The following is a 23,714-nucleotide window of genomic DNA, read 5'->3' as shown; positions in this document are numbered from 1 at the left end:
TTTTACTCATTATTAAATTTGATACTTGCGGCGTTTATTGTTATTTTTTTTTTTTTTTTTTTTTTTTTAATTTCTTCTGACTTAAATTAATCGAAATAACTTAACTATACTAATTAATAATATAAATAAAAGTATAGCAAGAATTACAGCAAAATTGTTGATAAATTAACCCTTTCAGTCCCCGATGCCATTAGAATAGCACAATGATATAAAAATCGTTATAAAATTGAATTTAAAATATTCCGTTGTGTAATACACGAATTTATACGTAAAAACACGTGTAGAACACATTAAAAATGATAACAATACAATTCGGAGTTTATACAAAATGATAATGACAATTTATTGATAACAAAAATGTTTACTGAAATATTTATTTTATTATTTCACATTTGATTTTATTATAAAATGTCAAAGACGTTCTAAAAATCCCATATTTTTTTTCATGTGTATACACTGATACTGTAAACATATTATAAAGTAATATAGTTATTAATATTAATCGTTATCGTTTTATCGTACCTTAAATGTTATGCCATTAGAATGGCAATTGGGCGTAATGTTGTAATTCTATCAACTAATATTTACGTTTTACATCACTGATAAACAGTTGTTATTCGTCTCATTTTCCGTACGTCGGACGTTAGTCTACGGTCGTTACTGCGTAGTTTGAATTTCATTTTGTTTAACGTAAGTATTTTATAGATTCAAATTTACTACATACATATAAATAATTTTAATATTGTGTTTATGTAATATGAAATAATTTAGGTATTTATTTATAATGTCACGAAAACAACTCCGTGATTTTGATATTTTGGAATTGCTTGGTAACGGCCGAGACTCAGATTTATCATCTCTATCTGGTGATGATTATGAAGAAGAAGAAAATAGTTTTCCTACATCTGAATTAGACCAACTTTTAAATGATTTTACTAATTTCAAAGATGGTGATGATGGTAATGAATTGTTTCCTGATTTGTTTGATGTTGATATTCCTACTGATAATGGTATGTTCAATTATAAATATTTTATATTTTTATCTTTATTTTTAAACTACTCATGTTTAGATGAAATAAGTGAAGTCAATTCTATATTCCAGTCATCTCAAAATACTGATTTTTTTCAGTCCATTTCAAACACCTATTATATCACCTATGGTGAATTTACCATTTGTTGACAAAAAAGATATGAAACCAATGGTTTGTAGTGAATTTGACATCCAACAACCAGTACCTGAATTATCTATTTTAAAAACATTAAATCCATTGGATTATTTTATGAATTATTTTCCTGAAGAAGAATTTGAAAAAATGGCTAAATATACTAATATTTATGCTGAACAAAAAAATAAATTAGTTATGTTATTAAAATATTATGTAACTTACAAGACTTATTCAAAAAATTTCTTTTTATGTATGTGATATGATAAATAAAGTTGTTTTTATATTTGTTACAATATTATTATTTTTTTTTTTTTTTGTTACAATTAGTTATAATATTAAAATATTATGTATGTTTAAAAAGTTTTTCAAAAAATCTCATAGTATGTATGTGATAAATAAAATTTTTATTTTACTTTCTATATTGTCTATTTTATTTTATTAACAATTAAGACTAAAAATTAATTTAAAAAAATGCATAACTAAAAAAAAGAATTGAACAGACTTTATTTATAATGTTTAGCATTTCATTACTTAACGCCCAATTGCCATTCTGATAGCATAACAAATTATTACCGTTAACGCCCAATTGCAATTATAATAGCATAATTCAATAACTCATGACTTGGTGATCAAAAAATTTTGAAATAAAAAATAATTCTTAGTTAGGCATAATATATAAGTAATTAAAAGTCAAATATTTTTTTTTTTTATCAGAACTTAATTTGGGATTGAAAGGGTTAAGCATTTTCTGGGAATTAAAGAAGGCGCCTTTATAATAAACGCAATATCTATTGAGATAATGAACATAGCGAATCGTTATTTATCCTTTATAGAATTTTCTAGTTTCCATTATTTTAATACACTACCTATTAACTTTACACCTTAGTATTTCTTGATGATTAATGCCTAGCAAAAGATTCAATAAAATGGTTTGTAAACATAGGGTAGCGAATAAACTCAATTAAATAATAAATTATATTTTCTTCATCCGTAAAATAAATTGTGCCTACCTATACTACAATAATCTCTATTAACTGTTTACGGGTAATAAATTTTAAATAATAACTCCATTACTACAGAACTCAGTGGTTATTTTAACATAATAGTTGTCTATAATAAATTTATACATTTTATCGTGATATTGTATGGCAATATTATTGTTAAATATTGTTATATTCGATATTATTTAAAATAAAATGCATTATTAGTATAAGATTTTTTTCACTAACAGTTGTCAATCAACCACAACAACTTTTACTTATATGTGTATAATTTTTTAATAGATTTGGTCAGAGTATTGGAGGACGTCTGGTGGTAGCCAATATAGCATGGCCAAATGAATGGGTGATTTTGGTTGGCGCGACATTATCAACTTTAGGAGCCGGGCTTCAGAGTCTTACTGGAGCACCGAGGCTGTTGCAAGTAAGTTATGAAATTTTAAAATATTGACAACGTGTGTATTAAATATTCAATCGTCTCAAGCTTATCCATTATTAATGTACTATACATTAAACACGTTTTGTACATGTATTAATATTATATGTAATAACAATGGTTTTACATCGATATTTGTGTATAGGCTATAGCCAAAGACGACATTATACCGTTTCTACGACCGTTCGCCAAGTCTTCGGCATCTGGCGAACCCACTAGAGCTCTAATATTGACTGTAGCCGTATGTCAGTGCGGCATACTGATTGGAAACATCGACAATCTCGCTCCACTCTTGGCCATGTTCTTATTGATGTGTTATGCGTTTGTCAACTTAGCGTGCGTCTTACAGACGCTGTTGCGCACACCAAACTGGAGACCTAGGTTTAAGTACTATCATTGGTACGTATAGCAAGTATTCATATACTGCGTACAACATAAAATTTATGTTGTAAATAGACCTATAGACAAACCAAATTTTTGAGAAGAGAGAACCAAGTCTTAGAAATGGATTATAAAAATAATTACTTAATCATGGCTAATTTTTATTTCATTCTTTCGCATAAAATACAGAACTCTTAACTTAAATTAAGTATTATACTCATAAAAAATTGCACAAATATAGTGCTGTTATATAAATAAATACTTGTATTAAATTATTTAAAAGTGATTAAAAATGGAGTAATCTCCCCCGTTGATGAAAATTTATAACAAGAAAGTTTTTTCGTATAAGTACTTATATTTTGAAAATTGAATTGCCTAATACATTTGTCCACTGCACATTTTACTATTTATCAAATTATAAATATTTTTAATTAAAAAACTTGCTAGGATATCAAAGGATAAGTTTATAGTAGGACAGCACAATTACCTTCATCGTCCGCCACGAGTAGGTAGTTACGAGCCTGATTGTAAAGCACCACGCACGAACCACAATAATATGTGTATTTTAGTATAATTCGATTTTATGTGAATTATTTTACAGGACATTGTCGTTTACTGGACTCGTGTTGTGCATTGCTGTCATGTTCATGTCAAGTTGGTATTTTGCGCTGTTAGCTTTAGGCATGGCGGGAGTAATTTATAAATACATCGAGTATCGAGGGTGAGTTTAAAATAATAATTATTGTGGTATATGTATTATATTATATCTACGAGCGAGGGAAAAAACAATACACGGTGATAATTAATTTTGTCGATTATAATATTAATTTATCATTAAAAAAAAATACAGGTACCACAATGCTATTTTTTTTTTTTATTAATCGATTTTAAACCATGTTTAATCGAGCGTATTAAATATTAAAATGTTATTTCCCCGCGAACTTTACCCATTTATTCGAAACACAGCCCAAAATATAATATATATTTACATATAATACATAATAAATGATAAATCATTATTATTATTGTTATTATTAAATTATTCATTTTTATGATCACGTTTTATCACAGAGCCGAAAAGGAATGGGGTGACGGTATGCGTGGTTTGGCTTTGTCAGCTGCGAGATACAGTTTGCTACGACTGGAAGACGCGCCCCCGCATACCAAGAACTGGCGCCCGCAAATTCTCATGTTAGTCAACTTCAACGCTGACCTGCCGAAGTACCGTAAGATATTCTCATTGGTGTCCCAACTCAAAGCGGGCAAAGGACTCACAGTAAGCGCGACTGTGATCGAGGGCGATTACATTAAGAAAACTGGTCATGATGTACAATCTACCAAGAAAGAACTAGTTAGGTTGATGGATGAGGAAAAGGTCAAAGGATTTGCAGATGTTTTAGTTTCCAATAATACATCAGAGGGACTCAGTCATTTGTGAGTTTTCGTACTTAATTTCGGAGTGTTATTGTTATTAATGTTGTATATCTTATTCTCTAACCTTATATAGGATACAAATCGCTGGACTTGGAGGACTAAAACCTAACACTGTGATTCTAGGCTGGCCAAACAGCTGGCAACAATCTGAGAACGATCGGTCGTGGCAAGTCTTTTTACACACTATCCGTATCGTAACAGCTGCTAAGATGGCCTTAATTGTACCTAAAGGCATAAGATCGTTCCCAGACTCAGCAACAAAGGTAAAATTAAATATATTTTTTAAAATGATTTTGCACGACCGACAGTCAAAAAATCATTAACTGTATACATGTATGTAATTGTTTAATAGCTGTCGGGCACAATCGATATTTGGTGGATCGTTCACGACGGAGGTATTCTGATGCTCATACCTTTCTTGTTAAAACAACACAGGACCTGGAAAAATTGTAAATTGAGAATATTCACAGTGGCTCAGACCGACGACAATTCCATTCAGATGAAAAAAGATCTTAAGACGTTCTTATATCAACTCAGAATACCAGCAGAAGTTGAAGTGGTTGAAATGGTAATAAATTTTACCATTATTGTGTTTCGAAAAAATTCTCAAAAATATATTCAAACAAAAATACGTATTAAAACAACTTTTGTATTTCAGACAAATAACGATATATCAGCTTATACATATGAAAGAACATTGATGATGGAACAACGAAATCAAATGTTAAGGGAGCTCAGACTTAATAAGAAAGAAAGCTTTGGAATGGTAAGTTAAAATATTACATTATGTTTTATTAAACTTAACAATAAACTAATAAAAAGTCAACTTCGATTATTTCTTCATTTTACTATCTTTAAACACGGCTTGTGGTTTGTTGTTTTCTCTTTTTGGCTTACAAAAGATGCGTAATATCATAGATTTCAATCGAGAAACACCGACTGGAGAGAATACACCATTGGTTTGTTTCAGTTTATTTAAATTTTAGGAACGCTTTATAGTGGTTATGTACTTAGTTAATACTTGAACATAAGTAGATAAATATTAATTGTGTACCTGAGTAGTGTAGAAAATACGTAAATAATAAATGTTAAATATTAACACATACATATTGATTGCAACACTTAAATGCTTTACTGTGTAGAAAATATTATTTTGGTATTATAGAAATTGTATTTATCGATAACATATTATTACGTTTTATACTTATTTATATTGCTTCTGAATAAAATCTTCATCAATATAAATTTAAAAATATTAACTTCGCATTATAATTTTATAACACCATTATTTTTGTAACGTGATTTTAATTATTTTTATAAATAAGCAATTAAATTTCATGCTTAATTTTTGAAATTTTTAATACTAGATGCATTAATTTTGATAACTCAACTAAAACAAAAACTCATGTAGTTCTTTCATTATTTACTTATACATCTATGCTATATTTATTTATTTCATAAAACATATAATTATTATATCAGAATTACAACATAATATCTGTTGTCGATTCGTATTACAATAATTTACCTATATCGTGTATATATTATTATGATTAATGCATGAGTAATATAAGCTTGATATTACTCGTATAATTTTTTTCAATCGCACTTTGTGCTGTGTATTTGACAGTTTTATATAATCTGATTTGTCAGTGTAGCTGTGCATTTTAGACAGACATTCAAACCATGAAACGTTTTATCTTGGCTTACACCATAATTTTTAAAAATTATTATAACCGTTTTGTTTCAATAATATAGGTGCAATCCATAATAGACCAACATCATAGAAAGGACGCATCAGAAGGAAGATCTGCTCCTAAAGTACGTTTCCAGGAAGAAACCAGTGCGGACGACGAAGCGAAAAAATCAAAACCTGTAAGCATAATAAACGTGGAAACTTATGACGTAAGTTGTAGATTTAATGCTAACTGTTTTAACGTATAGGCCGAAAGTGCATTCGATGTTGATGAGAAACGAATTGGTAATGGTGAGAAATCGGGAGTGTTAAAAGACTCGCTACCGAAAGAAACAACAGATTCATCAACATCGACAATGCGTCCGTTAGTATAACAATATTATAACATATTATTGGTAACTAGTTCATATTATACTGTGGCTCAAAATAATTTTCGTTTTTCAGAGACGAAGATAATGTGAGAAGAATGCATACAGCAGTTAAACTGAACGAAGTCATTGTTAGTAGATCAAGAGACGCTCAATTGGTTATATTCAACTTACCAGGACCGCCTAAAGACACCAAATTAGAGAGGGAATCAAACTGTATCCTTTTTTACCTACTTTAACGCCATATTACTATATTGTAATCAGCATTTAGTAAACGTTTTATTTTATTTTCAACACATATTCAAAAATTTAATTCGACGTACTTACATCAATATAAATATATGTATCTATTTAATTAAATTCAAATACTACAATTCTACTTAAAATAGGGAAAACATTTTTTTATATATTTCAGAATTTAAAACGTATGCAAATAATGACTTGATAAGTACAAAGTATCAAAATGTTGAAAGAATAAATTTTACATACCTTAAAAACAGCTATATCTTAGATAATGTATAAAAATTTGATTGAGGTTTTACCGTAAATATTTCCAATATTGTCAAATATTTGTCTAAATGATAAAAACCATTAATTAATCTAAAAATAAACCTGACCTTTCAACATTGGTTTTAAATTCGATAAAAATTACCCTTTAACCTGAATAACTTTATTCAGATCAAACCTAAATCTGATTTTTCAAATATATCACAGTTTTTTTTTCTCTTAGGATCTGTTTGAAATGCTTAAAATATAAATTTGTATAAAAAATCATAATCAAATTGCAATTTTTTAATATAATTTAATAATTAACATAAATGCATCCTTGACTTATCTCTTTAAAGACATGGAATTTTTAGAAGTGATGACCGAAGGCCTTGACAAAGTGCTGATGGTGAGAGGCGGTGGCCGCGAAGTGATCACAATTTATTCATAAGTAACCTGAAGCTCACGTCTCGTCCGTCAGGTACGAATTTTTATACTTGTTTACACTAATTTTATGTTGGCCGGCAACTTTCTCAACACGCCAGGCGTCTATCGAATGGTTTTTTTTTTTTTTTATTTCAAATGTTTTGTTTGTTTTTTAGTGTTATTACGTTAAACAAATTGTTGCACATAATATAAAATTGTTCATTGTATTTGATAAAAATCATTATCACTATTTTCTAAAATTATGGTTATTGTTATAATTTACTCGTATGCCCTCATATAGGCACTTAAGCTTAAAATTATATATATTATTATATGTATTTACATAGGTTTATTAAATGTGACCTTTAAAAAACAATGCGACACCAACAACGTCTGTCGGACTTTTTTATATTCAGTTTATCAAAATCGGCTTTAATACTTAGTTTAATTTAGACGGACGAATAAAAAAAATATATATATAAAATGAAAAAAAAAAGCGCGTAGGAATTTATTCGTCCTATACTTATTTGGTGATTCGTCTTCTCGATAGTATTGACTTAAATAAATAGTGCGTTGGGCGTAGCATTGTTTTACGAGGCTGTATTTTTTCTTTTTTTTCTTTGCTGTATATATTTAAGGAAAATTTATTATTACTTAGTATATTTACGAACATAACATTTCGTCACCTGTTCAACATTTTAAAACCACAAATCGCGTTTACACCGCCATGTTGAATTGCGATCGCATATTTCTACTGTACATCTTAAGGTTTTTGAAACCCAATATGGCCGTTCTACTTAAACTTGTTGACCCAAAATATCATGAAATGTCTAACACTATCATAATTCTATTATCCACATTACTACAAATAACATTATGTTATAATTAAAACATACAAATTCACTGCCAATTTCAACTATAACACCTGTGAATTATAAATGAAAAAAGACTATCGGAATATTTTTATTTCTTCAATGATATTAGATGTTGCCGTTTTTTTCATGCGTAAAATCAATTAATTATCATCCTATTAAATACACCATACGAACGCATTGTAATGGTTACCGTAAACACCGACCAAACAGCCAACATGATTATTTGCCTTGTCGTCTGTGTTTCCGTGTTATTAGCATATTTGAATAGCCGTTGTATAAACTGTAACTTTTATTTGCCGACATTCCTTAACACAAAAATTCTTCTTGTAATCCACAATAATTGACTGCTGTTCCACTGAGACATTATTTTACAACATATTGTTGTTATGGTTGTCGATATACTATTTTAAATTTAAACATATTATATTTACTGATATTAAAATATTTATGCTATAATATTTTATCAGTAATTTTACTCCAATGTTTTTTTCTTTTTTTTATTTATCTCGTAAGTAACACCATTATATTATTATTATTATTTTTTTTGTGATTATTTATTTATTATTATTTTTTAGAATATTTTAACAAAAATTGTATCTATATAATTATTGTTTTTGTTTTGTTATTATTATATAAACAATAGTTTAAAAATAATGTTAATGAACAAAATATTATTAATTGGTTAAAAACATAAGTTGTTAAGTAATCGATTTCCTTATGTTGTTAAATAAATAACCGAGTTATGGCATTGGAAATGTGTTGTATGTTGTTTTTTTTATAAGTAATTAGTTGGTATAAACTAACGATATATTTGTTTGAAACAAAATGTGTTGTGTTCGTTTAATTTATGCAGTGTGACTTTTATGATTTATTAATTGCAATTAATTATTGATCGTTATTTAATTTATTTTGTTCACCGGACGGTAAATGCTCGTACCTTTACATTATTATTATTTTTATGGACAATTACATATCTCAAAAATACTAATATAATTCCAAATGAATTACAATTGAATGAATCAAAATGTATATTCGATCAAAAAAACTTCAAAAACAAAACTTTAACCAAACTATTGTAATCGATAAATCATGAAGGTTTCCTGTGTATGTATTGCTAATTTTATTATAAATAATTATTATTATAGTTATAATTATTATTATTATTATTATTATTATTATACTTTACGTAATATTTATTATGATGAAAGATTTTAGTGAAATCGTATGATATACAACTATATTTAAACTGGCTCGACCGTAACTGGCTTTCGTCGGTTTATGTATATCGATATATAGAAACATCTATTGCTTAGAATTAAATTTGGTTTCCGTGTTTTCAGTTGAAAAGAATAGTGAGTTGAAAAAATAATGATTAGGTAGCGTTGTTCAAATCTAATTCAAACAGCCTTATTAATTTATTATTATATTAATTATTATGAATGCTAACAACAAATTATATTCTGCGTAAAATGTGTAGCATGTACATACACATATAATGGATATTATATTATAATATATATATAAACATTCGCTATGCTCTTAAAAAAAAATATATACAATTTTAATAATCATAAATTTATTAAACAAATTTGCTACGTAGACGTAGTCGTCGAAATAGTTCATTACTGAAAAGTCTAGATTTGATTTTTAAATATTTTTTGTAAGTCAATTATTAATTTATCATGATAACTTTATAATGTTTATTATATATATATATAAGTATGTATATATATATATATATTGAGCGACCATATTATTAACTTATATTTATTATTATTAATATTATGTTTCTCGATCATATTGTTTGAACTCTAATTAAATATTTCTTATCAAACTGAAAATTATCGAGGTGAGATGCTCCTTTTTGTAATTCCATAGTTAGATTAATATGTAAACTAACTACATTCGATATCGACATAATATTTAAAAGAACAAATTTGTTAACGTTTGTACATAATAAGTATCAACCAATATTAAAATTTACATTGGTATTTAGTTCCCATTTTTTCTTTTTTTCTTTTTAGGGCATCTTAACTATATTTAATATTTAAAGATTGTTAAAATTTTATAATAAATACAAAGAGTAATTAGTTACGATTTATATAAAGTATTCGATCTAATTAAGATTCATGACTTGATAAAAAAATATGTATTGGATTATGGATTTTACATTAAAATTCCACAAGTACATTGTAGCTTATTATATTCTAAGACATTATTACATTTCAGTTAAATTAAATATTTGAAATAATTACATGGCTACCAGATATGTGTTTCGCCAATTCGCATCAAATGTATGCTTTTAATTTTAAATTCCTAAATCTGTTATACCTTTTCCTTATTGAAACATAGTACAAATTTTACCCAAAATAAACAAATTTCGTTCACTTATTTTGATATGTGATATAGTTTTTATGCTTAAACCCCACGCAGATTAAATGCTAACAACATAATTCTTGTGGCATTAAATTACACTGCATTCCGAACAAAATCAATAATTTATTAAAAATAAAAATCATTCAACTATAAAAAAAATGATGTTATGTTCTAATTATTTATACATATATTTATTTTTTTTTTCATTATTATTATTCTTATTTATTTTACTCTTATCTAAATAAACGTCCATTTCTCCCTAGTCTGTTATAACTATATTAGTTGAATAAAAAATAAAATACCAAACTATTATATTTGAAACATTTAACTATACATTAATTACAAACCAGCTCAAAAATTAGATTATACTTTAAATATTATTTTAAATATCGTAATATTCTGTCTAAAGAATTTGGCGGAGGCTGAAACAAATCTTTTTTTTTATACTTTATAATAAACGAATAGAATGTTACTCAAATTGTTGTACATGCCTGATTCTATTGGATGTAAATTTAAATATAGGTGTACACTTATATTTTTTAAAACAATGATTATGTGCCAATTTGCTTAGTCATTATAGTACTTATACAGTTTACACAAACAAAATACACACATATTTCCCCAGTTGAAATTCTGTAACCAATGATAGTACTATACAATATACACAATATACTATAATACAATAATAATTGTATATCATACATAATAATAACATAACTAATATATTCAAAGTTACGAATAATAAAATAATATATTATATTATACAAATAAATTATACGTGTCAATGCACTTATGTTAGTAGTTGACGCACTGTTGTAAGTTGTTAAAAATTTAATATTCTGTTCCTATGTATGAATTTTTGAAAATGTAAAAAGAAAAATCAAAAAAAAAAAAAATGTATAATTAGTGATTATGACTATTCGTTTGTTATTTTCAAAACAAAAATTGTTTTTATTTTCCTCTTACTACGTTCCTCTGAAATATGTAATAACAAAAAAATACGATGAATGATTATTTTAATATTGAAATATCTAGCTGCAACATCTAAATATTAATTTTAAGAACATAACATGAAAGTGTGCAATGTGGCGGGTACGTACAAAGTAAAATATGCTTGAAATATTATTATGATTATTATTTTTTTTTATTAATTAATTTAATCAGGAAAATATTAGAACAAATTACATATTATAAATATAAACAGTTTACATTATTTATCTATCACTTTTAAGGGTTGCTTGTGTTGGAGAAAAAGAGTTATAAAATAACAATTTTTAATATGACCTAAGCTTTTACATAAATATAATCAAATAATATACGTCAAGTCTTACTGCTGGGTAGCTACTCCCCTCACGATTTAACTGCCAACTATACTTTTCAGCTCATATGCTTATTGTAACTACTATTACAGATTGTATATATTCAAATAAATGTTAAAAAAAAAATAAATAATAATAATACAGAAACATGATAATTAAATACATAGTGTAGATATTTAAATAATATTTTTGTTTAACATCGTTCACAGTACCTATTTTAGGTAAGTACAACTTAGTAGCAAACTTATAATTCTATTAGTTTTAATACGACTTGTAAGCTGTAACCGAGTAAAAGTTAAAATAATAAATTATATATTATGAAATATATTTAATTCTTAAATTTTTATTGTTCGTTTACTCAGATTCGTCTTTGATTTTGTATACATCGAGTAGGTATATTATAGTATGATTAAAAATATCGTTTATTTATTTATTATTATTAAAAAAAAAGGTGTTAAATTCTCATCCTCTACATGGTGTGAAATGGAAAAATCGTATCTCATAAACAAACTTTTACAATTTTTTTCATAGCAAAAGTTCATTAGAAGTACCTATGTCATATCAGTGTGATTGGTATAAGCGAATATGAACAGTGTATTCACCAATGGGAGAACAATACGTTTGTTTTGAATGCTATTAAGATGTAATTATTTTTGAGGCGAAAATATTGTCTTGTAGTAAACAATTTTTATCCCTCACCCCTCTTTACCCGTATGTTATATGAATTATGTACTCAAAAATCAAAGTGATGATAATATTTTAATACCTATTATTAAGGCCAAACGTATAACTTTATCTTGCAGGGTTTCGATGATAAACATAATTACGGTAGCTTCAAATATTTCCATACAGTTAATTATATGCCTATTTATTTATTAATAAGTAATACTTATTATCAACTTTGGGAATCTTAAAATTTCGATTTTTGACTTTAATTTTCAAATTCTTCAAATTTAAATAAATTTAAATACACTACAAGTTACACGTAACACTTAGTCATAATGCAAACAATAATGCACATCCAGGATAATAAGTCATATGTTACTGGCGTAATATACAGGCAATATATTTGCATAAATACAATGAGAAATAGGTGTCTAAAATCGAATAGTATTTCATTTCGACTTTTAAGCCGAAGTAGATTGGCATATCGGAAAATCGAGAACTTTCCTGATGGTCCAAACTTCATGTGAACTACTTGAATAACAAATGTCGATTATTGTAAATATACATTTTATAAAAAAAACTACAATATTAAATACCTATTTTCAAGTCGATAAATCCACTAAAAATGATATATTTATAAAATATTGATACATTTATAAAAATATACTGTTTGTATCAATAGTGATGAATAAAGTTGTTGAAAGTACGAATAAAATATCTACAAATAATCAAATATATTTGAATCTAACATAATTGTCACCTGATAATTTTACTCATCATATAAATAGATTTATTGAAAATTCTTTATATGTGCTAAGTTTATGACTTGAAAAAGCTTATTAAGATAGGTATTTATAACTAAAAGATAACAATCAAAATTATTCAATTTTAATTTAAGTTTTGATTAAATTTAAAATAATTTCCTGGTTCATACAAATATATAATATTATTGCATGAATAAAATTTGAATGACATGAAAACTTCCAATAAAATATTGTCGGTATTGATGATATTATGAACATTTACAAAAATTCTTTCACCGACAACAAATTCTATGATACCTATGATATTTGCTACTTTGACGTTTACATTTCTAATTTACTTAAGCTTTATAAATAATGCAAATCAATACACATAAGTATCTTCATACACAGTTACGCTTCATTCAACCCAAGTAATACTTTAATATTATTTGTGTTCAAACAGTATATTATTATTATTATACAAAATATAAGCCTATCTACAGCCAGTCATACAAGCTTTTTATTTTTTATAGTCGGTCACTTTTTCAAATGCATAATGGCATAGTCGCCACCAAAATTTAAATAATTATTATTTATACTACAGATAAAATACTTTTGTATCTTTAATATATGAATTGTTAGCTAAGTTATAAATAAAATACTTTTGTAACTTTAACATACTATATGTATTTTATGCTAAATTATAATTTTGAGCTGTTATCTCGAAAGATTTAATTACGTTAAACGTGTCGCCAGTTAGTAATAATTTTAAATAAAAGAATTTTTGAACTTTCATTAGTGATGCATTTGAATGTATTAACGCAATAAAAATATTATGAAATGTAGCTTATACTTCATAATGTTCATTAAATGAGGCAAGTTTAAGGACTGCTAAAAAATTTAATTTGATAGTGTTGTACTTGAAGCACTAATATTAAATGCTTGTATAGTGTAAATAATTGCTTAATAATTATTTGTCACTATGAATTTTGCACATTCCAATATTACATCAAAATACAACAATTTAAATTCAGTTTTGTATTTCATATGCTCATTTGTTACAAAAGTATTTTATTTATTATATACATAACAGTTTGATATTTTTGTATTACACTTAATTGAATATTTATTTTAAAACTAGACAACTTGCTCGTGGTGTGCTATAAAACATATAATTGATCTTACGTCCTAATCTTAAGATTTATTTATTTATGTCAACAAATATTTAAAGTAATAGTTTTTGATAAGAAAATAACGAAATATAATTTTGTGTTTGTAAATGTTCGACAAAGTCATAAAAATACCATACTGTATAGTGTATATCGGCGAATGAAATTGTCGATAATTATAAATGGATAGTGGTGACATGACCGCATAGGTGATGTACGTTCAATTCAACAGTATTTCATTTCATATTTCACTTGACCGCCACTATAAATGACCAAAACTTCTATTTAGAACCTATTCTATATTAATATACAGACGCCTATAGAAATAATATTAATTATTATTATTATTATCATTATTCATTACTTCCATCATTGTAGTTTTTACAGAGTACAATGCTCGGTGTAGCGTATATATGTATGCAAATAAATAACGCGTCGTTATTAAGACTTTCCTGCACTCGAAACGCGCTTATAATATATACATTATACATTATATGATAATATGTACATCGTATAAAATAATAAAGACGTTTAACGCGAAACTGTTATTGCGGACCATAACCCCGTCAGCAGCACATTATGACATTATATCGTCTCGTGTATAGACACATTTTATTATCATTTAACGGCATACAGTTCGGCGCCGTGCTCATGTCACGTTTTAACAGAGTTCGGCTGGTAGCTGTAGACTTTCGACGTCATATAGTTCGAATGCGCACCGCAATAAGGGTTGCTCTGCCACGACGATATTAAATCGTAAAATATAACGACCCGCCGCGAGACGAATGAGTGAACAAACAAAACAAAACACTCTAGCTTCGACGCCGTGTATTAATATCGTTATTATAATGTGCGACCATATAAAAATTGTATATTTGCATATTACGACTGTCGTACGCACTGCAGACCGATTGTTATTATAATTATTGTACATTATAATATGTTATTCGTACGTCATTAACGCGTGTACCTATTGAACGCACACATTTGGTGCCCACGCGGGTGGGTACGATAACGACGAAACGAACGACTCATTGCACTCGAAATCTAGTGAATTCGCTTAACGCGATATCGCATATTGTATTGTATAATATAATAATACCGTGTTAAACGATGCCGTTGTGCAGTTCGGCTACTTGAAACTGATCGCCGTTGATATTGTTTTATCGTGTGTAAGCGCTAAGATATTCTAGAAATTTGACCCTTTTTTTTATTTTCTTTATTTATTAATCATTTTATTACACCACGTTAAAATAATAATTTAACAATAAAGGCGAAAAACAAGGTAATTGATCGGAAAAATGTACAAGATAAATATTTTTACGGCAAATATATATTATATTACCTACGTTCAAACGAATATCGGGAGACCGAGCTTCCGAATCTTCGCTCATGAATTTGTTCATTATTGTCCATAGTTAATGCTATGCAGTGACGTTTCTATATTATTTTTTGATAATAACAACAAAATTGAAACTGCACGGCAAAATATAATTATTTGATCACCTTATTTAAAATTTTAATATCCCTCTTTAAGAATGGATTAATAAAATATAAATTTTAAATACATAAAAGTATAAGACCTTACTTTTATATTATGATTATAATATGATGTACCTACTAATAAAAAATTGTGTGTTTAATAATAAAATGGTATTTTATTATATGGTACATAGGTACCATACTCCATACGTATACGCGTTTTTATTTTAAGGCACTAACAAGAACAATGATAAATAAAATTAAAACTCCAACTACAAATATTAACAATACAATATATACCTATACAAAAAAAAAGAGAGAGATCTAGATACCTAACCGGAAATCACTTTCCAGTACAGTAGCTGTTGAGTGTATTTCATCATAAAAGAGTAAGTCTGTAATGTATTTGCATTCGATACTAAATCATTGCATGTACAAAAAACGAATCTAAGCTCGAAGACAGTCAGCCTACATTACTAATGCGTTTATTTTATAAAGTAATCATATTATATTGCTATTAAAGTAATTATTAGTATTACGGTAAGTAAAATTAATTTTTACAAAGAACTCTGCATTTGAAAATTGCATTATGTGTATAAAATGTAATAACCTATATACATATTAGGGTGGTCCTTATTTCTTAAAACTTTCAGAATTTCGAGTCAGGTTCACCATAACGAATAAGTAATTGGGATTAAATTACATATTTATAAAAGCGAATACATGTATGTTTGTTCTTTATTTATGCATTTCTATATGAATAGTGCACTATATTCATCCGATCGCCATGCAAATGAAACTTAAGGAAATTTTTGAGTACACTCTCGCAAAGGTTATACATCCTACCTTACGTACCTACATAACAACAAATGTATTTTTTTAAATAGTTTTCCATTAACATGAAATCATAAGATAACCGGTTTTTAAAAACTTCAAAACTATAGTGTCGAAATGATACAAAGTATCGAAATCTAACGACGGCGGTGCTTGAACGACGTCAAAAATAAAAAAATTGCCCTTCAATCATTAGTTAACACAGCCATCGAAGCGATACAAACAATTACATAATTGCATATCCGGGTTGGTTATTTGTTGTTGTATTGTTTATTTTTGTATTTCGTATTATTTTAAAATATATGTAATTTAATTCTCTTTATTTATTTAATTTTTTTTTTTTAGAATAATAAAATATTCAAACTTGTGTTGAATGGCGCATTGTGTAGGCAATATAGATACATCAATGTGTATAAAATAACATTTAGAATCATAGTAAATTCATAACGTAATTATTATTATTTTACTGTTATGTATTTTTATTAATTTTAAGTAAAGAAATATATCCAATAACAGGCTTAAACATAATTAGTAGAGCTAGGATTTTGATGACTTTTGCATTTTTTTTCTTTAAGCGCTATAACTAAAAACTAAATTTGTTTGAATGTTTCGTTACATAATAATTTAGAACGTGTAATTATTATTTTGCATTTTTTGTATTTTTGTGTTAAATACATTTTATTGCATTATTAAGATCATTTTTACAAATATTGCGCTAATTGTGTGTATTTAAACTCATTTTTGTTTATTTTAAGCTTTTTTAATATGCGTTGTATAGGTAATCCCAATTACTTACTCCAATCCTTTGTATTGAAAAAAATAATATAATTAATTGTCGATTCAAATTTAAATATATTTAATTTACTTCTTTTAACAAATTTTTATCTATTTTGTGTAATATAAAAAATGAATAAATAATAATTAATAATAATTATTTTAAAATTAAATTTTTTTCGCTCATCAAAGTACATTTTTTTGGTCATTTTTTGTTCATTTTTTATAGTTTTTAGGTAATTTTTACATTTTCCTAGTGCATTTAAGTGTATTTAGAAGAATCAATAGATCCAAGGACGTCATTTTAAGTACTACTTATCAATGAGGTATTCGTGGATTTATGTTGTGCATTAAAACAACTTTAAAAAATAAATATATTTTAGATAAGAATAGTTCATTTATTTTTAATCTCATAAACATATTTCAATACAATAATACAGAAAAATAATTAATATATTTACAGTAAAATATATAAATCATATATAAATGCAACATAAATACATATAATTTTAGATTAAACTAAATACCCGGTTTTAAATAAAAAAACATTTTTTGTTATTCTAAAACAAATAACAATAATATTGACATACGGTTTCATAAAATTTTAACACAAATAATAAATAAAGTACTTAAAAAAATATTGGTCTTTGTTTAAAAGGTATTAAAAAAAATGTTAGGTAATAATTAGGTAATTAAAAAGGTAATAATGGCAAAATAACATATCATAACTTGAATGGTAATAATAACTATTGTATATCAATTTTAGCAATAGCTTTATCAATCTGCTGACTGGAATTGGTATTTATTCGGTAATTCCTATGTTTTTCTTGTAATGTTGTAAAATGATTTAACATTGTACTTGTATCAAACATACTTTCGAAATCTTTTCCAACATTTCCACTAGATGGTCTGTAATAACATAAACAGAACAAAACCAATGATTAATTTGTCAACTGAAGACAATTCCTTACAGAAAACAGGTTCAATAAAAATATTATATATTATAATACAGTAGAACCTCGATTATCCGAATTTCCGTTAAATGAACCCTCTGTTATCCAAACGTTATTTTGTTTCAATTCATATATCTGAACGTTCTCTTATCCAAACATTAATACTTAATGTGCATAAAATATTTTGACACACACACCCGGTCGCAATTAATTATTAGTACATAATAATATGTACATCTACATAATTTAATAATGTTTATTTTAACAACGTTCACGTGCAGTTAGCTTATCAATAAATATTGTAAACTGGACATCTATATTATTTTTGTATTATGTATATAATTAGTCAGTTTGTCAAAAACTGATTTTTTTTTTTTTTAACTTCTAATATCCAAACTTTCGCTTATCCGATTCCAGTGTGGTCCCATTTAGTTCAGATAATTGAGATTCTACTGTAAATGTAAAATTCTGTGTTTTAAACATGCACTACATACATTTCAGATCCCATTCTTGAATGAGGAACACACTTCAACCGATGTCTTAGTAAATGAAAAGCATCTGATTGAGGCATTATCATTAAAAGTCCATAAAGTGCTTTAATTAAATACTGATTTACTGGTTCTTCCAAGAGCTCCATTCTCAAATCTAAAAATATTCAAAAATATCAACACTGATAAATCATTTTTTTTTAATACAGACATACATATGAATATGGGCGATTCCAATAGTTGAATTAGTTTGTCTACTTCTATAAGCAAATCAATAGTAACATCCATTGATGCACTGATATAATAATGGCTAAGGAAAATGTTAAACAAAATAAGCTGATAATACAATGATATAATTGGATGTCATGTGGTGCTGGTAAAATATAATTAATGTATAATTAATAATTATGTTTTACTAAAAAAGGATACAATGTCTGCAAGAGCTTGCAAACAAGAAAATAATTTTGAGTAAGTAAACATAGTGCTACTGCAGCCACTGGATTATGACACCATGTTCGAAACAAACACAAAAACATTTCTCGGTTTTCCTGAAATAAAAAAATAAATAAACAAAAAAACTATCACAATTACTAGATTTATATAAAGTAGTATATTGTGTTATTTTTAATACATTTTAAAACATAGAATACTTATGAAAAGTATAATCATTGAAGAAACAAATAAATTTATACTTTAATTTTATAGAGGAAATTACTTTTAAAGAAACTTTGAGCATTTAAACTTTTCTATTGATAGTTAATAATTATCATAATTCATACTATATAACAGTAGTCGCCAACCCATAGTCCATGGTAAAAATGTGGAGATCCACAGAAAAATTTGAACATTATTTGTAATGTTTTTTATATAATGGTAATATACAAAAGTGTTGTATAATGTGGCTGTATGTAGATTCAGATTATGACAAATCAGAATTAACAAGTAATAATATTGTCATTATTATCACATGTTATAAAATAGACATAATATCGTTATCACAATATTTTCTAAGAACACTAATGATTTATAAACAATCTCCATTTTAACTTAGTTTTTTTAGTAATCAATAAAATTATCAATTAAACTAACTTAAATAATTTTGTTATAAATAAAAAAACCCTTAATTGATGTTTTATAAAATATGCGTTAATGTTATTAATTTTTAATTTAGTATTTAAGATTTATGAGTATAAGTGGTCCGTGAAATTTAGAATCAAGGATTTAGTGGTCTATGAGATCCAAAAGGTTGGTGACCACTGCTATATAATATATTAAGTTTAAATTTATTTAAATAAAATAATGTTATTTACTTGTTTTTTGATATCTCGCAACTGAGTTCGCAGATCATAAAGTTCAGGAGATGTCAACAATATTGTATTCAGAGTTCCTATCATCACAGACGCAAATTTCATATTCTTCTCCTCCAACAGGAATGTAGATAATGTTCGGTAAATATCATTTGAATTTAATAAACTACATATTTGTCTAAAAAAAAAATTTTAAATAAGGATAGTAACAGTAATATTAAATAATACATTTAACAATGAACATTAGTTTGGTTTTACTTTTATATTTCCGTTCAATAAATATTATATCATAAACACAAACCTTATAATAAATTGTCCACGATCTTTTAATAACGTTCGATCACAGCTAAATTGTTTTAATAAACTTAAAATAAATTGATCAAAATATTGTTTATAATTTGTTTGAGCTGCTGATGGAGAAATTATTTTTGCAATAACTTTTAAATCATTTTGCACAACTTCTTCATTTGGATATGATAATGTTGTTAACAATAAAGGAAATATTGATTCCATATACATAAGTATCTGTTTGAATAAATTAATTAATGTATTACAAAATTGTATAATTTAATTGTTTATTTGTAACCTAGTAGCTTACCTACTTACTCTATTTGGTAAATGAATAAATAAATGATAAATCCATTTTAATACTGTTATTTTAGTTTCAATTGTAGATCCTCCTAATTCTTTAATAAGTACAGTAATAACTGATGCAAGATCTAGATTTTTCCCCTAAATTTCAATAGTTGATTAATACATTTTTTTTATTGTTTTTATATATTTTTGAACTAATTACTTCCTCATCTTTTTCTGTGGCATCAGTTTTATCTTCTATACCATTAATTAGCTCCATCAATGTTGAATTAACTAATTTTGCTGTTTGTTTAATACCTGGTAACACAAAAAAACCATGAATATAAGAATTAATTTTTGTATAAATTCCAAACCAATATATAGTAAAAGAATAATTTGAATTATTATTAAGAAAGTGTTATATCCGCATAATTTTTAAAATTATATTAATTATATATTATTAAATTTATAAGTAAAAAAAACAATCTAGAGCATAGCATAAATTTTTTTTAAAACTTAAAATTATTTATAAGGTTTTTATTAAAATAACCAGTGATGTAAATTTGTAAAATAAAAATGCATAGTATTATATTATACACACTGTAAAAAATTATTTTATAAAATGGCACTTCATTTGTACAGTAAAATTTAAATATTTTTTATTTATGTACAGAACTTTAACTGTCTGAACTACAAAAGTAAGAATGTAAAAGTATTTTGCTTTATGTTTATTAATTATTTCATAATTTATTACTTTTAATTTTAGATTTTATGAATAAAATTCAATTTGCAAACAGGAAATGGTAATCAAGTCCAAGTTTTGAATGGAACTTAAAATTTGCATATTTTTAATAATAAATTTTTATATCATTTATTACAAAAATAAAATAATACTGTATTTTATACCACTAAAGTTACCTAATAAATTTTATCTATTTTAATTTTTTGATATATAATAATAATTAATAACTTATTATTTTCAACATAACAATAATTACGTATTTGAGATTCAATATCTTGATTTGAATTTGAAGCCATTGAAGCTTTTAAAATATTAGATGCAAATGGTAAAATATTTGAACCATACATGTCAATAAATTCTTTTATCCAAGACATTGCTGTATACTGAAAATAGAAACAACCAATTATTCAATTATATGAAATAGATAGAAATAATTGAGAAAAATTATATTTGTATTTACTTGAACAAATTCATCAGTAGAATATGAATAAATAACAACAGTATTTATCATATCTGTATAGTTAACTTTTTCAGGATTACGATGTAAGTCATCTAAAAATTTTTTTAAAACAGCATCACACCTGTAATAATTATGTTTAATTTTATTTGAGAACATAAAGTAAATAATTTTACCTAATTGCTGCTATTAAAATGTAAACATCAAATACTTACTAAAGTTAACAATTTTAAAATATAATTTTAAAATGAACTGACATAAATAATAATAAATATTTATAGAATTTATTTAACTAGAATATATAAAATTTAGGTATATTACACACATAATATATCTTACATTTTTTTAATTTCAAATGTAGGATCAGAAAGCATTTTAAACAACCCATCCAAAATTTCTGGTAAATATATCACTAAGTCAATTGAAGGGACATCATCTAAGACAGTAATCCATGAAATTATGAATTGCTTTGCAAAAGTATTTTCTGTATATATGCGCTCTCGAAGCAATGGTATAAAGCCAACAAGATCAAAAATGTTTGAATTGTCTGTAACAATATCCTTTAAAAATAATAAAATATATATAATGTATAAATAGCATTTTCACAAGTATAAATTTATATAATACACATACCTTCATTAAACGATCTAAAAGCTCAGAAGCATTTTTAACGTTTTGATCAGGATCAGTGGACAATTTACTTAAAGATTTAAAAATGTCAGGAAAATGTTTTAAAACTGCACTGCGAGCCACTTTAGACACATTATATAGTGATTCACTGGCATAATATCGAACTTTTAAGTCAGCATCATTCAAATTTACCAATATTGGTATAATTAAATCATCAATATAATTTACAGAATCCTAAGATTTAAATAACGATAAAAATTACTAAATAGCATATATTATAATAAAAAAAAAAAACTTTGTATACTTTTCCCAGTCCAACGGCCATAGCAGCAAGTCCAATAAGTCCTCCTTTTTTAGTATTAGCATTTTTTGACATTGAAAAATCTTGTCCCAACACTTTTAACAACCGTCGTATTTGCATGGAATTGTTAACAGCTGCAAATTCTTTAACCATCCTAAGACAACAAAATAATTTAATAAAATAATAAAATAATTTATAAACACTTACTTTTCAATTTCCAGGGCTGCTGCTTTTCTCTTATCATACATTTTGTCATTCAACGCCCGAACACACGCAGCACTAAGAGGTGCATAATCACGGTCCATACTCATTGTTAAAATCTATTAATTAATGTGGAAATAGAAATTCTCAACCTTAATAGAAGTTACAGTATTAAAAAAACTTGTTAGTATTAAAATGAGATTAAAACTATCTAGAGAGTAGAGAACATTTCAAAGGTAACCAGTTACCAATAAATTTAATTTGATTTTAGCTAAACTGAAATGTGAAGAGTAATTTAAGTCAGTAAATTATATGTGTAAATAACACACTGCGTATATATATAGGTGTAGGTGTGGGTGTGGGTGTGTGTATAAATAAAATAAAAACAATTCTTTACATAAATAATTATATAATATTAAAATTAAAAACAATA

General features: G+C 25.9%; 3 protein-coding genes across 7 annotated transcripts in view; 2 read left to right on the top strand and 1 right to left on the bottom strand.

Annotated features, from left to right (window-relative positions):
• Nucleotides 1-7,594, top strand: part of LOC112603645 (solute carrier family 12 member 6) — a 248,250-nt gene extending 240,656 nt beyond the window's left edge. For 2 of the 3 annotated variants that reach the window (XM_025334407.1, XM_025352728.1), the window contains exons 9-20: nucleotides 2,450-2,588; nucleotides 2,746-2,999; nucleotides 3,583-3,702; nucleotides 4,053-4,415; nucleotides 4,489-4,678; nucleotides 4,768-4,983; nucleotides 5,074-5,181; nucleotides 5,318-5,374; nucleotides 6,174-6,290; nucleotides 6,360-6,475; nucleotides 6,556-6,695; nucleotides 7,325-7,594. In XM_025334407.1, the coding sequence (XP_025190192.1) occupies nucleotides 2,450-2,588; nucleotides 2,746-2,999; nucleotides 3,583-3,702; nucleotides 4,053-4,415; nucleotides 4,489-4,678; nucleotides 4,768-4,983; nucleotides 5,074-5,181; nucleotides 5,318-5,374; nucleotides 6,174-6,290; nucleotides 6,360-6,475; nucleotides 6,556-6,695; nucleotides 7,325-7,416 (1,912 nt within the window). In that variant the 3' untranslated portion in view covers nucleotides 7,417-7,594. The remainder of the gene's footprint in view (nucleotides 1-2,449; nucleotides 2,589-2,745; nucleotides 3,000-3,582; nucleotides 3,703-4,052; nucleotides 4,416-4,488; nucleotides 4,679-4,767; nucleotides 4,984-5,073; nucleotides 5,182-5,317; nucleotides 5,375-6,173; nucleotides 6,291-6,359; nucleotides 6,476-6,555; nucleotides 6,696-7,324) is intronic. The other variant, XM_025335136.1, reaches the window with a different exon arrangement.
• On the top strand, nucleotides 511-1,312 carry LOC112591905. Of its 3 annotated transcripts, none has more exons than XM_025336874.1 (3): nucleotides 511-690; nucleotides 772-1,010; nucleotides 1,130-1,312. In XM_025336874.1, exons 2-3 carry the CDS (start codon nucleotides 785-787, stop codon nucleotides 1,162-1,164), a joined length of 261 nt encoding a protein of 86 aa, XP_025192659.1. In that variant the 5' UTR covers nucleotides 511-690; nucleotides 772-784; the 3' UTR covers nucleotides 1,165-1,312. The 3 variants fall into 3 exon arrangements, with proteins under 3 accessions (XP_025192659.1, XP_025193410.1, XP_025191964.1); XM_025337625.1 differs by having other exon boundaries at nucleotides 1,103-1,312; XM_025336179.1 differs by having other exon boundaries at nucleotides 1,071-1,312.
• Nucleotides 7,595-18,307: 10,713 nt separating the features above from the next.
• LOC112603863 (protein VAC14 homolog) lies at nucleotides 18,308-23,391 on the bottom strand. The gene is made up of 14 exons (XM_025352659.1): nucleotides 23,288-23,391; nucleotides 23,084-23,234; nucleotides 22,783-23,013; nucleotides 22,489-22,709; nucleotides 22,153-22,273; nucleotides 21,949-22,075; nucleotides 21,174-21,268; nucleotides 20,984-21,109; nucleotides 20,679-20,902; nucleotides 20,381-20,555; nucleotides 19,500-19,618; nucleotides 19,286-19,365; nucleotides 19,077-19,227; nucleotides 18,308-18,538 (listed from the first exon to the last, which is right to left on the bottom strand). Exons 1-14 carry the CDS (start codon nucleotides 23,389-23,391, stop codon nucleotides 18,376-18,378), a joined length of 2,088 nt encoding a protein of 695 aa, XP_025208444.1. The 3' UTR covers nucleotides 18,308-18,375.
• Nucleotides 23,392-23,714: the final 323 nt, after the last annotated feature.

Source organism: Melanaphis sacchari, unplaced genomic scaffold (assembly GCF_002803265.2).
Source record: "Melanaphis sacchari strain LSU unplaced genomic scaffold, SCAv2.0 Contig0_pilon_pilon, whole genome shotgun sequence".
NCBI lineage: Eukaryota > Metazoa > Arthropoda > Insecta > Hemiptera > Aphididae > Melanaphis > Melanaphis sacchari.
The sequence above is the reverse complement of the archived record's forward strand: the minus strand, read 5'-3'. Positions and strand labels throughout refer to the sequence as shown.